Raw genomic sequence first — 15,678 nt, 5'->3', positions numbered from 1 at the left:
AAATACATTTCTTTTAAACTGTATTTCTCGTCTGTTCTTGTTTTTGTCTATTTGCATTTTATTATATTTTATTTTTCTCTTTATTGTGTTTTAACTGTTACTCTGATGCAACAAAATAACATGCTTTGTCTAAAATAAAGCTGAAGCTGTGGATTTACTATATTTTAGCTTAAAATCTACAGTATATCATAAATAAAAACATAGTGCACATTTAGGTTGGGTGAGTGATGTATTGCGGCTCAGTACACTTGAAATTGTCAAGTTACACATTATTACAATGCTATGATTGAGCACATAAAGCCTGTCATTTTGCAAATGAGAACTCATCACATAATTTCTATAATATGACGTAATTTCTTAAACTGCTATTGTAACAGCAATCAATGACTTTGAAACATCCACCTCAGGGCTCAATTTACGCTCTGACAGAACATGACAAAGATCGTGAACATGAGGGATCTTATTAGAAAATGTATGTGACATCCAGGTGACACCTCTCCTTGGCTCTGTCTGCAGGGGAATTGGCCAATCAGCCTTACAGAGAGCAGAGCACAGACAAAGAGCTTAGGCACCTTCATCCCACCGGATAGCTATGCCAGATTTAATCCTTGGTGTCGAAATTGAATTGTGCTTTTGCAGAAAGTGGCAATTAAATCATGAGAAGTGCTACCCAGGAACATAGCACTTAAGCAAATTGAATGAATGTTTCCCAGTCAGAATGGGCTCCCTGTGTGTGTGTGTGTGTGTGTTTGCATTTCTGTTTCCAGAAGCTCAGAATCAGAGTAATGATTAGAGTAAGCTAAAAGGCGCTTTTTTTCTTCTCTTTAGCATTGGAGAACATCCTGTGAAAGAATAACACTAAAAGCACTGGTGAATAATTATGGAGGTTTTGGAACCAATATGAAATAGGTTGATAATACTTTTCCATGTGTCTGTTGCCATAGAAATGGAGGCTGGACGCCCTGGTCGTCATGGGGACAGTGCAGCACAACCTGTGGTACGGGCTTCGAGCTTCGCCAGCGTTCTTGTAACAACCCCTCACCCAGACATGGTGGCCGTGTGTGTGTGGGGCCGAGCAGGGAAGAGAGGTGAGGATAACTATTTCATAAAGTTACTTTCCAAACTTTGATTCTCTGAAGACTGCAATGATTCAAATGCATCGAATAATGAACTCAATAGAATCTTACAATAGAATCTCCCTCCTCATATTCAACCTATCAGTACTATGGTATGATGGTCACTTGAGACTTGAATGCTTTAGCTTTAATATCTCTTTAGACAATCAAGTCCCGAGTAAGTCAAGTCTAAGTCAAGTCTCAATTCATCATTTTTTGTGACTTAAGTCTACAACTTTCACTGCTATTGTATTATTGTTACAATCAATCCTCTCAAACTCCACCACCTCCTCTCCCACCACTGCCATTTCCATAGGTTCTGCAATGAAGGGGTGTCCTGTCCTCAGCCTATCTTCTGGTCCCCGTGGGGGTCCTGGACCAAGTGCAGCACCGAGTGCGGGGGAGGCGTTCACTCCAGGGTCCGCACCTGTGAGAATGGCAACAGCTGCCCAGGATGTGCACTGGTAGGAAACATACAAATACACACCCAGATAAAGAACAAAGACAGAAGAACATCTGTCGAGCTCAGTAGAATCCATCTCTTTGCCTCCGACAGAACTTGTAGACTTGTAAGCCAACATTTGGCTTTGTAAGAAAATGTTAATCTATATGTGTTGATCCTCTGTGTTGGAGGCTGAACTTAGGCGGCACTTTAATGAAGTGACGGTAAATAATTATAAAGGTGAGCAGATAATGACAGCAGAGATAAATACAGACAGATTTCAGATTTTCTCTCCTGACGGTGAATGGCTCAGCTGGTGTCAGCACAGTGATAACATGTCCACATTTAGCCTAGTTGTTTACAAAATAAAGGTCTTTTAAATGTCAATGAAGTCAGTGACGGGCGGCAGATGGTGACACTGCAGCAGCACTTCTCCAGTGTTACGCTGCACCTGAACAGCGCGGAGCGACGGGCTTTCGCTCTCTTAAAATCAACAGGACAATTCTGCCTCTTTATCTCGCCTAAGGCTCATAAACCATGCCACCGAAAAAGAACCCAGTACAAGCCGAGGAGGTTGATGATATTAAGCGGTCGCTTGATATGCTGACGGAGGAGGTTTCCGCTGTTAGACAACAGCAGAAGGCCATCATGAGCTTGGTGGAGGAAGTGAAGGCTTTAAAACTACAAAACATCAAGAAGGAAAAGAGGATTATGCAGCTGGAAAATCGGGTGGAGGATCTGGAACAATACACCAGAATAAATAACATCATAGTCACCGGTTTGGAGATCAAACACTGTTCATATGCCCGGGCGACGACAACGCTGAACGATGGGGAGATGAGTGAGCAGGATGCTACATCAGTTGAGCAACAGGTGACGGAATTCCTCCACTCTAAAGGGATAGAGTTGGACAGGGGCTACATCGAGGCCTGTCACACTCTCCCCCGAAGAAACAAGACGGACAAACCAGCCACAGTCATTCGTTTCACCAACAGGAAACATAAAACTGAACTACTGAAACAGGGAAGACGGCTGAAGGGCACGGATGTATACTTGAATGAACACTTGACCAAGAAAAACGCGGACATTGCCAGAAAGGCCCGACTCCTCAGATGGAACAAGAAAATACAATCCACATGGACTGCAAACTGCAAAATATTCATCAAGCTGAATGGAACACCAGAGCAAGCTAAAGTTCTAGTCAATAGGGACTTGGAGGAGCTGGATAAATGCCAATGAGACAAATGATAATATGGTAATGGCTTTTACACCCAGTAGTAAGAAAAAACAAAAACAAACATGTCACGTTCTGATAAGAATTCATCAGCATCCGGACTAGATACCTTTTCATACACAGAGTATAAAATGCAGGACATAGAACATAATATTGATCCAGAAAATAATTTACTAAGCAATATCAATACCAGCTGCAGTTATTATACAGAGATGAAATTTAATAAAACTTTCCAACTAGAACATAATATATCAATTATCCACTTTAACAGCAGAAGCCTATATTCCAACTTCCATAGAATCAAAACATATTTAAGCCAATTTAAGAATCAATTCAACATCATAGCAGTATCAGAGACCTGGATCAAAACTGAGAAAGGTGTGGACTTTGAGATTGATGGCTACGAACTGAATTATAAGAACAGAGCGAATAGAAGTGGAGGAGGTGTGGCAATATACGTGCATAAAAGATTGAATTATAAGGTGGTGGAGAGTATGACAGCAGCTGTTGATGATTTGTTAGAATGTATTACAGTAGAAATTTGTATGGAAAGGACAACAAATATTGTTGTGAGCTGTATATACAGAACTCCTGGATCAAATATTGAGATATTTAAAGAGTGTATGGAAAATTATTTTACAAAAACATTGCAAAAGATCATGTTCTTATGTAGAGATTATAACATTGACCTATTAAATCAAAAAAAGCATAAAATGACAGAAGATTTCATAAATACAATATATAGTATGGGCTTATATCCAACTATCACCAGACCCAGTAGAATTACATCTCATTGTGCTACATTAATAGACAATATATTCACGAACGTTATGGAAAACAATGTAGACAGCGGTCTATTATATAATGACACAAGTGATCATTTACCTGTTTTCATCGTCTATCACTGTAGTTATAGGAAACCCATGGACATTAGGCATCTCAAATACAAAAGAGTAAGAACTGCGGAAAACATAAATGCTTTAAAGGAAGAGTTACTGAAACAAAACTGGAAAATATTATACGAAGAAAATTACATTGATAAAGCATACAATGGATTTCTACCTGTAATGAACACTGAACACTGTATGACAAAAAAAATATGACAAGAAAGAATACTATAATAAAATATTAGATGATAATAACAATAACAAGAAAGGTCTATGGAATATTCTAAATAGTACCATTAGAAATGGAACTAACAATGGGAAGGCAAGTTACCCAGAATTTTATATTGAAAATGACAAGAAAATAGAAAACATGGAAGATGTGGTTAGTGGTTTTAACAATTTTTTTGTAAATGTGGGACCAGATTTAGCAGGAAAAATGAAAAATCCAGAAATAACAGAAGGGGTAAATGCTGATCTGTGGAATTGTAATCCGACCTCTATTTTCCTTAGAGCAGTGGAAAGAAATGAAATAATAAACACTGTAAACAATTGTAAAAGCAAATGTTCCACGGATTGGAATAATATTGATATGATTATAATAAAACAAGTTGTTGAAGAAATTGCTGAACTCATATTTGTAACTTGTCTTTTCAATTTGGTAAATTTCCAAACAAAATGAAAATAGCAAAAGTAATACCAGTATATAAAACTGGGGATAGACACCTTTTCACAAATTACAGGTCTGTTTCTATACTCCCCCAGTTCTCCAAAATCCTTGAAAAGCTGTTTACAGAAAGACTTGATAATTTTATCGAAACATCCAAGCTTCTAGTTGACAGTCAATATGGATTCCGGACAGATAGATCAACAACTTTGGCACTAATGGAATTAGTTGAAATCACAAATTGCTTAGACAAAAAGAAACATGTAGTGGGAATTTTTATAGATCTAAAGAAAGCATTTGACACCATAAATCATGACATAAATCATTTTATTACATACATTAGAGAAATATGGTATTAGAGGGGTTGGATTGGAATGGGTGAGTAGCTACTTAAGAAACAGGCAACAATTTGTAGAAATTGGGGAACATAAATCAACATACATGAACATAACGTGGTGTACCACAGGGGTCGGACCAAAGCTTTTCATAATTTACATCAATGATATATGCAGAGTATTGGATATACTAAAATGTATTCTATTTGCGGATGATACAAATATTTTCTGTTCTGGTAATAATTTACAGCAGCTTTTGGAGATGATCGCACCAGAAATTGTCAAATTAAAACAGTGGTTTGATGTAAATAAACTGTCCTTAAATATAAGCAAAACAAAGATAATGTTATTTGGAAAACATAAAACTGTCAAGTAGAATTAAAAATTGATAACATAAGTATTGAAAGAGTATATGAAAATAAATTTCTTGGTGTGATTTTAGACCACAAAATCTGCTGGAAACCTCACATAAACCATGTCAAAGCAAAACTAGCAAAGACCATAGCAATAATAAATAAATCAAGACATATTTTAGACAATAAATCATTACATACACTGTATAATACACTCATACAGCCATATCTAAGTTACTGTGTGGAAATCTGGGGAAATGCATACAAAACCAACCTACAGCTGTTATGCACATTACAAAAAAGAGTAATCAGAATCATAAATAATGTTGGATACCTGGAGCACACAAGTCCTTCATTCTTCAAGTCACACAGTCTGAAATTCATTGATCTGGTTAAATTTAAGACGGCACAAATCATGTTCAAAGCAAGAAATAATTTACTTCCAGGAAATTTACAAAAAATGTTTATGGAAAGACAGGGGGGTATAACCTGAGAGAACAAATAAACTTTAAAAAACTTAAAATAAGAACAACTTTAAAAAGTATGTGCATCACGATTGGTGGGGTGAGTTTGTGGAATGGGCTAGACCAGGTGCTTAAACATTGTACAAACATAACAAAGTTTAAAAAGTTATATAAAAACACTTTATTAAAAGGATATGAAGAGGAAGAGAGATGATTGTGAAGGGGGGTTAGTGTACGGATTGTTAGGATGATGGATTTACGGAAATGGGTTGTTGATTTACTTAAAATGTAAATAAATAAACAAAAGGGTTTGGTACGTGAAAAATTAGAGATGTATTGTTGTGTATATTGGTTATCCTGTTGTAAAAATATATGATATATAAAGAAATGAGTTAAAGTGAATGAGGGGTAGGAAACTTTACAAGCTTCGGCTTCATCCTGCTCCTTTTCGGACAAATGTTTTAAATCAGAAATGGTAATAGTATTTTTAATATTACTTGTAAACACTGTATGGATATTGTTCTTTTTCCTTTGGTGTGTTGCTACACACTTTTTATTTTATAGATAGATATATATATATATATATATGTATGTATGTATGTGTGTATTTGCATATGTATGTATATGTATATATACATAAATGCTGTATGTGTATATGTATTTTTAGTTTTGTTCGAAATAAAAAATAAATGGAATGGAATGGAGTGATGTCAAAAACAAAATGTCACTTTTTATTTTGAAAAATACAAAATGTTTTTGTCACTATGTGATAATTGACCACCTGGAGTTCAATTTTCAACAGAAAAACATTGCTAGTAAGCAAAATAATCAGCACACTGTTCTTTAATCAAAGATTTGTATCTAGAATCTTCTAGCAGGACTTTACACATTTAGTCTCAGTTTGAAATTATGAACTAGAAAATGCATTTCCTGCAGAAAATGCTTGTGATTGCTGACAACCTAAATTGCTACAGCTAAACTGGATTGCTGGCATAACGGCGTAAGAAGGTGAAATAGTGAGAATACATGGAAAAGTGGTAATGGTTTTAATTAGTATGAATTTCTTGTATTTGTTGTATATTCTATGTAATGTATTAAACAAAAGTGGAATTTTTTTTAAACGTCATAGTATAGTTTATCGAAAAAAGGGATAAAAAAAAAGTAATGGTATAGTATGTCGAAAAAAGTCATATAAAAGTCATAGTATATCGAAAAAACTGATAAAGTCATAGTATACCGTCACAATGCAGTCTGCATGGAGTGCTGCTCAGGTGTGTAGAAAGTGTGTCCTACCTGTGCTCTTCAGCTTGGGGATCCAAGTGTACAAGGGTTCAAGATAGAGTGCTGATCGGGCCGCACTTTTCTGTCCGAGCCTGGCCCGCGTCTGACAGAGCAGTAACCGAACCCGACCCGAGCCCGGCACAGTTAAAGGTGCTGTAGGTAGAATTGTGAATATCCAGGACTTAGCCAAAGAATTTGAACATTGACAACTTCTCAGTCCCTCCCCCCTTTCTGCTAAAGCCCAGTCTCCTAAGCCCCTCCCCCCACAAGGGAGAATGAATGCGTTTGCATGAGCAGTGATTGACACGCAGTTAGACCCTGATTGGAGGATCTGAACAGGGAGCTGTGGATTTTTGCAAATCGCACTACAGGCTGTAGGTGGTGCCAATTTTTTTTAAATGACCTGCCTAATGTAGTTCTACTCTAACATAGGGTCAGTTTCAGCAAATATGACAGAAAGTTAGTTTTATAAGTCTTACCTACTGCATCTTTAAAATCTCTTTTTTTTTTCTCATGCTAATGACACGTGTATGTTTGTTTGTGTGGAAAGCCCACTTTTATTAAGCAACAGTAGGAAAGCATTCGGAAATGTCAACAGATGAGCGCATCAGTGCACACGGGGCAACAAGCGCACGTTAACAAGCTGTTTAATTTAAAATGTTCAATGTTGGTAACCTTTCCTGATTGCTTCGTTTCCGACCGTGGTCAGAAAACCAGGGGAGACTCGTTACCCCCAGGGCCCACGTTATAAAATGAATAACGTCGGGGGTTAAAATCCCGTTTCTGGTGAGCAAATGAATGAACTTTGCTTTCAGTCTGGGGTTTATTTCAGACACTGCACACACTGTGTACAAAACTTGCTGTTTGTTTGCTTCCTCTTTCTATATCGCTCTTTTGCCCTCTTTCCACACACACACACACACACACACACACACACACACACACACACACACACACACACACACACACACACACACACACACACACGCACTCCTTTTGATCTTCACATACTACATCAAACTTCTAAGCAAGCATAATTTACTTTTTTTCTTTTCCAGGGAATTAATGTTTTGTTAGTCAGTCGGGCTTTGCGCTGTGCTGCGCAGGGTGCAAGATGGGCCCCTTAAGTGGAAGCTACTTTTTCCCCCTCTATCTGCTCTACCTGCTAGTAACGTTGGACACAGCGGTCTCGAGCGAGAGAGAAAAAAGCATTAACGTGGAACGCTATCACACTTTCCTTTCTCCCCTCATTGGACTAGTTAGTGTTTGTCGACACTACTGTGTGCGTGCATCACTAAGTAAGTCTGATGTCCTGTAGGTACGGGACGATGTTATACAGGATTTATGAATGTACGTTAGCAACAGTAGGCTAATTTACGAGGGTGCGATTTTATGTGTGAGCTGGGGAATGGTTGCGCATCTGTTCATGTGCGCTGCAAGAGTTATGTTTCTGTTTATTGAATGCGTTATTCAGCGCAAACATAACCGAGAATGTAGTTTAATCTCAGTAATGATGGTATATTAGGTTATTACTGTCGCTCTGTTGAAGGCAAACGTCCCACTGTACTGTTGTTACACAGATCACGGACATCTGATTGACTTTACTGCACCGTAGTTAGCTGTATCATTACATCATCACCCCCACCGACGATATCATCATCCATCGCCATGTTTTACTGTGAGCATCGTCAACTGCCAATTTAGGGGACATCGCCCAACCCTAGTATATCGGAAAAAGTGAAAGTCATAGTACAGTATGTTGAAAAAAAGCCATTAAAAAGTCATAATATGGTATGTAGAAAAAAAAATCAAGCTGTAGCTGACAGTATGCAGAAGTAGTAGGTGACCGAAAATCGTACAGAAGAATCGGATAACAATACTGTGAATGCTGCTGAACCAGTATTCACACAATATAATGTACGCCACTGCACCCCTGAGTTTTGCCACCTTCTTATTCAGGAGTACAAGGCCTGTAACCTGGAAGCGTGTCCAGAAGTAAAGAGGAACACACCGTGGACCCCCTGGATGCCTGTCAATGTGACTCAGGGTGGAGCTCGTCAGGAGCAAAGGATGCGCTACATGTGCCGGGCCCACCTGTCTGATCCCCACGAGCTGCAGATTGGACGCAGGAAGGTGGAGACGCGCTTCTGTCCCAACGATGGTACAGCAGCCTGCGAGACAGATAGTAAGTTAACCAGCTTTTTTAGTGCATGTGTGGGAAATGTCAATAGCATAATGTGCAATAACACTATATATATATATATATATATATATATATATATATATATATATATATATATATATATATAAAAATATTTTATATACATACTTTCATCTGTACCTAGTAGTCAAATGTTTGTTTACCTTTGTTGAGCTTTCTGTCTTGTTTTAGCTGTATGTCTATTCTGTGTACACTGACTTGGCCATTAAAGCAGATACTGATAATCAGTTATCTGAATCTATCTGTACACAGAAACACATACAGTACTGCACAGTAACCAAACAGATACACTCTCTCCTGTACAAACACAGTGAGAAGGCAGCAGCGTGCTAAGATTTCTTCCAGTACTGGCATGACATGTTGAAAGGGCGCTCCCGTTAGACCTGTTAGCTTCCCTACATGCTGTTAGTGACGGGGTCACAGTCCAGCTCTTCCATATACACACCGACACAGAGAGAGCTACAGTGTCACGGTCCACTGCTCTCCACTGGTGCCTTTTTCATGCCCCCCTCTCCTGAATCGATTACTTGTCTCCCCCTGTCAGCCTCGTGGGGGGCCGCATCGACTCTGACAAAGTGATGAAACACCGACAGCAGGCAACTGTGGGATGCATGAGAGACACAGATAGAGTTTGAGAGAAGGACAGACAGAGAAATATGCCTGCTGGCAAAGTCATATGTCATATACACTGTGTGACTTACACTCAAAGAATCTCCATGCTTCACATCTCTCTTTAAATTCTCTCTATCCGACAGCACTGCATATATTTCTTTCTGTGACTTTAATCTAAACTCTTTCCTTTTTACTCGCTCTTTCTTCTCTCTGTAGCCCTTGTCGAGGAGCTCCTGAAGACACCAGTGGTGAGAGTGGCGGGTGCTGGCTGGTCATCATGGGAGACCTGGTCCAGCTGCTCACAGAGCTGTGCCAAAGGCTACCGTACCCGGCGGCGAAGCTGCGCCGGACCAGAGGGGAAGAGCGCCCCTGTTGCATGCCGTGGGTCACCTGTGGAATACCAGGACTGCAACGTCCAGGCATGTGCTGGTGAGTACAGACACACCAAAAACATGATCTTCATGCTTATTTAGGGCTCATTATTTTAAAAACAACACACACAAAAAAATAAAAATGAATTGGTGTTTATTTAACATTTTTCTTTTAAAAACATTTTTTTATTACTTAAATTGCATATCTGGCGCTGTTGGATTTAAGGGACATACTGATCAATCAAAGTCTTTAGAGAACTTCATGAGAGTTGGCAGCCTCAAATGAGTTTGAAGATATTAAAACTGTGCTGGTTTTTTACCATCATGTTGTTCCAACAGTCTCTCTAATACAACTTGAATGCGTGAAGTTATAAACACTCAAATAGAGTACAGATAAAGTCAGTTATTGGTCTTTTTCTAACTTCTTCAGTATATTATGGGTTCATAAAGTAAATACATGCATTATATTACATGTCATTTTGCTGATGCTTTTATCCAAAGCGACTTACAATTGCTATGTATGTCAGAGGTTGCACGCCTCTGGAGCAACTAGGGGTTAAGTGTCTTGCTCAGGGACACATTGGTTAATGTATCGCAGTGGGAATCAAACCCAGGTCTCCCACACCAAAGGCATGTGTCATATCCACTACCCCCATTGAGAGTGAATGCACACTGAGAGATGGAGAGAGAGACAGAATTGGAGGAAGGTCAATGGTGGTAGTAAAATTCTGCTGAGTGGATCATTAGCTTCATTAGCTAATGGTTACCAGCAGTTGCAGCCGTGCAGGGACAAATGAAGTTATCTATTTCAAACTACTCATCAAACCATAATCAGCTGACCTAGGAGTCTGCTGACCACAGACTGCTGCACTGACAGGCTACACTTATTAAACCAGACTGAGGACAGGCACACGCAAACGCACGCACGCATGCACGTACGCACGCGCACGCACGCGTACGTACACATTGACACAATCGCTGGCATTAGAAAAAGGTCCTAAGAGCCTGGCTGAAATATTCATGGTAACTGGTTCACTGGTAACTTATGAATTAAGGATTTATGATTGGTTGGTGCAAAGCTGATCAAATCCTGTAGTGTATTTATTTATTAAAAAGATAAGCTTTAAAATGTAAATGTCAGTTGTTATCCACGTGAAATCCAGGGCCATTAGCTTAGCAACTGACACATGCAACCACAGCCCAGGCAAGGCAGCCTTTGTTACTTCCCCAACCAATCAGGAAGCCTTTTGCCATGAGTATCACGTGTACAGTCTCACTGCGCCTGTCCTAGGTAAAAAAAAAGAAAGGAAAACGCAGGTGAGAAGGGAAGGCCAGTGACAACAGAGAGAATGAGTGCAAAATAGTAATTGATGGTGAGATTAGAGAGGACGGAGGCAATATATATTGCTGTGATTGAAATGAATAGTGTGTGTGGAGGACGTGTGTGTGTGTGTGTGTGTGTGTGTGTGTGTGTGTGTGTGTGTGTGTGTGTGAAAAGGCAGACAGACATTGAGTCAGTCGGTAAGTCACAGTTAGCCTGAATTCGATTATGAGTTTCATTATAAGAACTTCTGACCTAAAAAAAAAACAGCCCTTAAAGTAAAGTTTGTATTCTGTTACTCCAGTTCCCAGCATGATATCCCTGCAGACAACAGTAAAAAATAATTAATATTCATTTGTTAACATGGCACGCTCTTAAATCAATCACTCAACCAAAGAGCTGTTTCTAAGTCTTGGGTAAGTTCATGTCACCTCTTGTCAAAGTAAAGTCTAAAGTCATTCAATTCAAGTCTCAGTTCCATCCTAGTCTAGTCGAAGTCAAGTCTCAAGTTTTGTCAAAGCTAGTCTTGAGTCGTAAATCATGTCTTTGAAGTCTGCTGTAAGTAAATATACTGTATAAGGTGTGCAGTTTTGCAAGGCCTGCTGTCATTATTTTTCATTGTTTCAGAACATTACCAGGTCAAAATTCTTGTGACTCGAGTCTACAGCTCTGCCAATAAAGTTGGTACATCCAATTCAAATGAAAGTTTCTGGTGTTCGTGATCAGCTAAACAACAACATGGAGGTCGTTTCCTAGCTTTCAAATTCAAATTTCTCAACATAAATCAGCTACACAGAACTACAGGCAGACAGTCATAAAAACACTATGTCAGTCAGGTAGTCAGTGAGTCAGACACTCAGGTAAACCATGAGTTAGTGAAAAAGTCAATCAAGCAGAGCGGTGCCTGGCTGTGAGAGCTAGTCAGAGTTAAGTGGTCACAGCGTGCCTCACTCTCTGTCACACTAATCTACTCAGCTAATAGAGAATTCTGCAGCACTGTGACGTTACCTGGCAACGGTGCCTCTCTCCGTCATCCATCAGTCAACCACCCAGTGAATTAGTCAGTCATGCTCTTCTGATTTGATCAGATTAAACATTAACGGTCCCTATGGGAAGACTAAATCAATGCAACATTAAGATAGGACAAAGCAAAGACAAAGTAGGATATGATCAGAAAGAGAGTAAATCCCCAAATAGACACAGTGTTTCCTCTATGTTGATAGCATAGTGGCGGTCCGCCACGGTAACATTTCCAGCGCCACGGTATCAGAAATAGGGCAGACGCACAACAGGGTTTCCGCTATGTACACCGCGCACCACCGCTCCTTCAGCTGTTTATGAAAAGTCATAAAGTCGTAGCGCCGTCTGCTTTACTAAACTCAAGCAAACTGTCATCCGCTCTCTCTCCCCCTAGGGTGAGCAGAGCAACTGGAACAGTGACAGGACGTCATCACTCGCGAAGTTCACTCAATAAGTGATAAACAGCGACGAAAGCCGCGACATGAAATCCGCACTCACGCCCATGAAATATGACAGCTACAGTTTATTGGAAAATAGCATTGTGGACACTGAAGTTGATGAATTTACTGTTTATCAGACCCAAGATGAGACAAGACGCTAACGTTAGCCACGCTGCTGTGACGGCCCCTCTGACTCACCGCTGCAGGAGACTGTGTGTATTCCTCCGACACGCTGTAGTAACGTTATTTAAAACCATTTTCCAGGTTAGTGGGGGTGCATAGCGCTCAAAACCAACATGAAAAAAGTAATGTTCACTCAGCGTTTTGATTTGTTGTTAAACTGTGTGTAAAATGAGCGGTGACGCTAAATCACCCTACGGTACCGTCTATTTTCTGGATGGTTTCAAGGTAACGGTCAGTGGCTTACATTAGCAGATAAGCCCGTATTCTGACGTCATTTCGGTGCCTGACTTTACACTACACTCGACAGCAGGTAACGTTAGCCTACCTTTAGCTAGCAGCTGGATTAAACAGGGTTAAAATGCTGACAGCTAACGTTAAACAGTGTAAAGTGTGACTGTATTTCATTGTAGAGGATTCCAACACAGGGACGTAACAGTCTGCTCTGCAGCGCAGCAGCTGCCGTTGTCGGAATTAAACAACACAGACGGTGTGTTCACTTAAAACAGATTCAAAGTTATTGTAAAAAACTAGTATCGGAAAAAACCCAAACAATACCCAACCCTAGTGCTGACAGGGTGAGGAAATGGTCTTCTTGGGGTGTCGTCTTCTTGGGACGCCCACTTTGCGGCCTGTCTTTGACATCCCCCGTTATATGGAACTTGGCCTTCAGTTTGGAGATCATGACATCTCATAATAATGCAACTTGGTTTTGCGGAACACCAGCTTGAAGTTGCCCAATTGCAAGGGCCCTATCCAGATCAGTCAAATGCGGCATGCCGATTCTTGGAGCAGACACTTGATTGTAGCTGTACTTAAAGTAGTAGGGCCCATGCTCACAGGTGCTGCACCTGGGGGTACCAGAAGTTCAAAACAAGTGTCAATAGCAACAGCTAAATAATCTGTCTATGTATGGCTCTTCCACACACTACTGAGGCTCCTATTTGTGAAATGAATAAATTGTTAAATTGCCAATATGTCTTGTTTCTTCAAACTTCAATCATCAAATCCACCAAACACCAAACGAGTCAATGGCAGAATAAGCTGTTTGGCATTGGCAGAGAAGATTTGGCAAATTTTTCATGGGTGCAACCCACATACTCAGTGCTGCTGCTCATCCCACAAATGCATGTTCAAACAAATGGGGAACCATTTGAAAGGGAACTAAACAGGCTTTCCAACGGTATAAGATTTATTGCCAAAAAGCATTGTTACCACAGAGAAATAATCTACCAAACACAAATTCCCTTACTTTTTGTGCTAAGTTTATATTAAGAGGCAAATTGGGGGTGTATGAGAAAATCTGGAGGCCATTTGACGGGTTGAAGTTGTGATGCAAGTCTCTAAAGACTGACCATTAAAATGGCCATTGTTTGTGTGTGTATTACAGTAAAAGGTGCATGGTCCTGCTGGTCGTCTTGGTCTCAGTGCTCAGTTGGTTGTGGCGGCGGTCACTACCAACGCACACGCTCCTGTAACAGCCCTGCACCCACTAATGGAGGGGACATCTGCATCGGACTACACACTGAAGAGGCCCTGTGTAACACACACACCTGCGATGGTAAGGTCACACATAAATTCAAAATCTAACTCTGTCATGCCGCCACTGCTTGGGGTCCTTTCATCACACCTCCAGGCAGGTAATTGTCTCTCACTCTGTGTCCTTTCTGTGCCGTACCATTTGCCAAATTGCTTCTTTCATCTTTTCCTAATGAATAAAGCAGGTCTTAGATATATGAAAAGATAAACAGACTCATGCTGAGAAAACAAGCTGTCCTCCCACTGTGTCGTTTCCCGCCATGCTACTGGAGCTCCATGGCAACCTCTCTGGAAAAGTTTAAAAAGAGATCTACTGTACTTGTGTTGTTGAACTGAACATATGGAAGTCTTACTGAATGAGTCTGAAGTTTTAAATGTTTGTGTGAATGTTCATGAGAGTGCATGTTTGAAACTGGTACTAAAAAGCAAAACAATTTCAAAAGTTTAGTTTATTAGTGCAAAACAGGGTAACATGTCAGAACAAGTTAACCCAAATTACAAACAAAGCCCCTGTCTTTTCTCACCCTCCTCTAATGCCATGCTGTTTCATTTGACCAGATTTCAGGGTATTCATTTCTGATATTTCTGCTTTCATCAATCTTGTTGTAGTCATGGTACTTTGTCAAGAATGCCTGACAAATGTCCAACCTCCACTGCTTTTTCTTTGACATGATTTTCCTACGTCTACAAGGTGTGCATTGGATAACAATTTTTACTTACTAGGGAGGTGAATGGAATTTTGTTCATGCTGCTCCAGACATGAAACCTGTTCCATGAAACATTCCAGAATTAGTGTTAGATCGACCTGCAAATCAATTATCAATCAGCTTTTGTTAACTTTAATATGTCTGTCAATTTTGATTGGCATTGTTCCAAATTCCTATTTGGACCTCTTAATAACTGTAAATAAGTTTGAGTCCTCTAGAACACAGTCAGCAGTTTTCTTCTGGACTGTTACATACCTGGAAAGAAACATTGCTATTTAATTTTTTTAAATGTAACTTTTCAATGCTGTGAGCACCACACATTCATTTCTGTTACTGCTGCTGGGCAAGAGACAAAACTTTTAGAGGTAGACATCTCAAAACCTGGATAAATATAAACAACAATATCAAGATACCACTAGAGGTAAGTGAGAAAATGTTTAAGTCATTTGCATGCACTGATCATTAATAACATAACTAGTATAACATAAACTA

At 39.7% G+C, this 15,678-nt stretch overlaps 1 protein-coding gene across 5 annotated transcripts in view; it reads left to right on the top strand.

Moving 5' to 3' along the window:
- The window catches only part of sema5ba (sema domain, seven thrombospondin repeats (type 1 and type 1-like), transmembrane domain (TM) and short cytoplasmic domain, (semaphorin) 5Ba), a 191,755-nt gene that overhangs the window by 164,912 nt on the left and 11,165 nt on the right, over positions 1-15,678 (top strand). For all 5 annotated transcript variants that reach the window (XM_078262419.1, XM_078262418.1, XM_078262417.1 and 2 more), the window contains 5 exons: positions 945-1,088; positions 1,432-1,579; positions 8,735-8,960; positions 9,825-10,037; positions 14,331-14,501. In XM_078262419.1, the coding sequence (XP_078118545.1) occupies positions 945-1,088; positions 1,432-1,579; positions 8,735-8,960; positions 9,825-10,037; positions 14,331-14,501 (902 nt within the window). The remainder of the gene's footprint in view (positions 1-944; positions 1,089-1,431; positions 1,580-8,734; positions 8,961-9,824; positions 10,038-14,330; positions 14,502-15,678) is intronic.

The sequence above is a fragment of the Sander vitreus genome, chromosome 11, assembly GCF_031162955.1.
Source record: "Sander vitreus isolate 19-12246 chromosome 11, sanVit1, whole genome shotgun sequence".
NCBI lineage: Eukaryota > Metazoa > Chordata > Actinopteri > Perciformes > Percidae > Sander > Sander vitreus.
The sequence above is the reverse complement of the archived record's forward strand: the minus strand, read 5'-3'. Positions and strand labels throughout refer to the sequence as shown.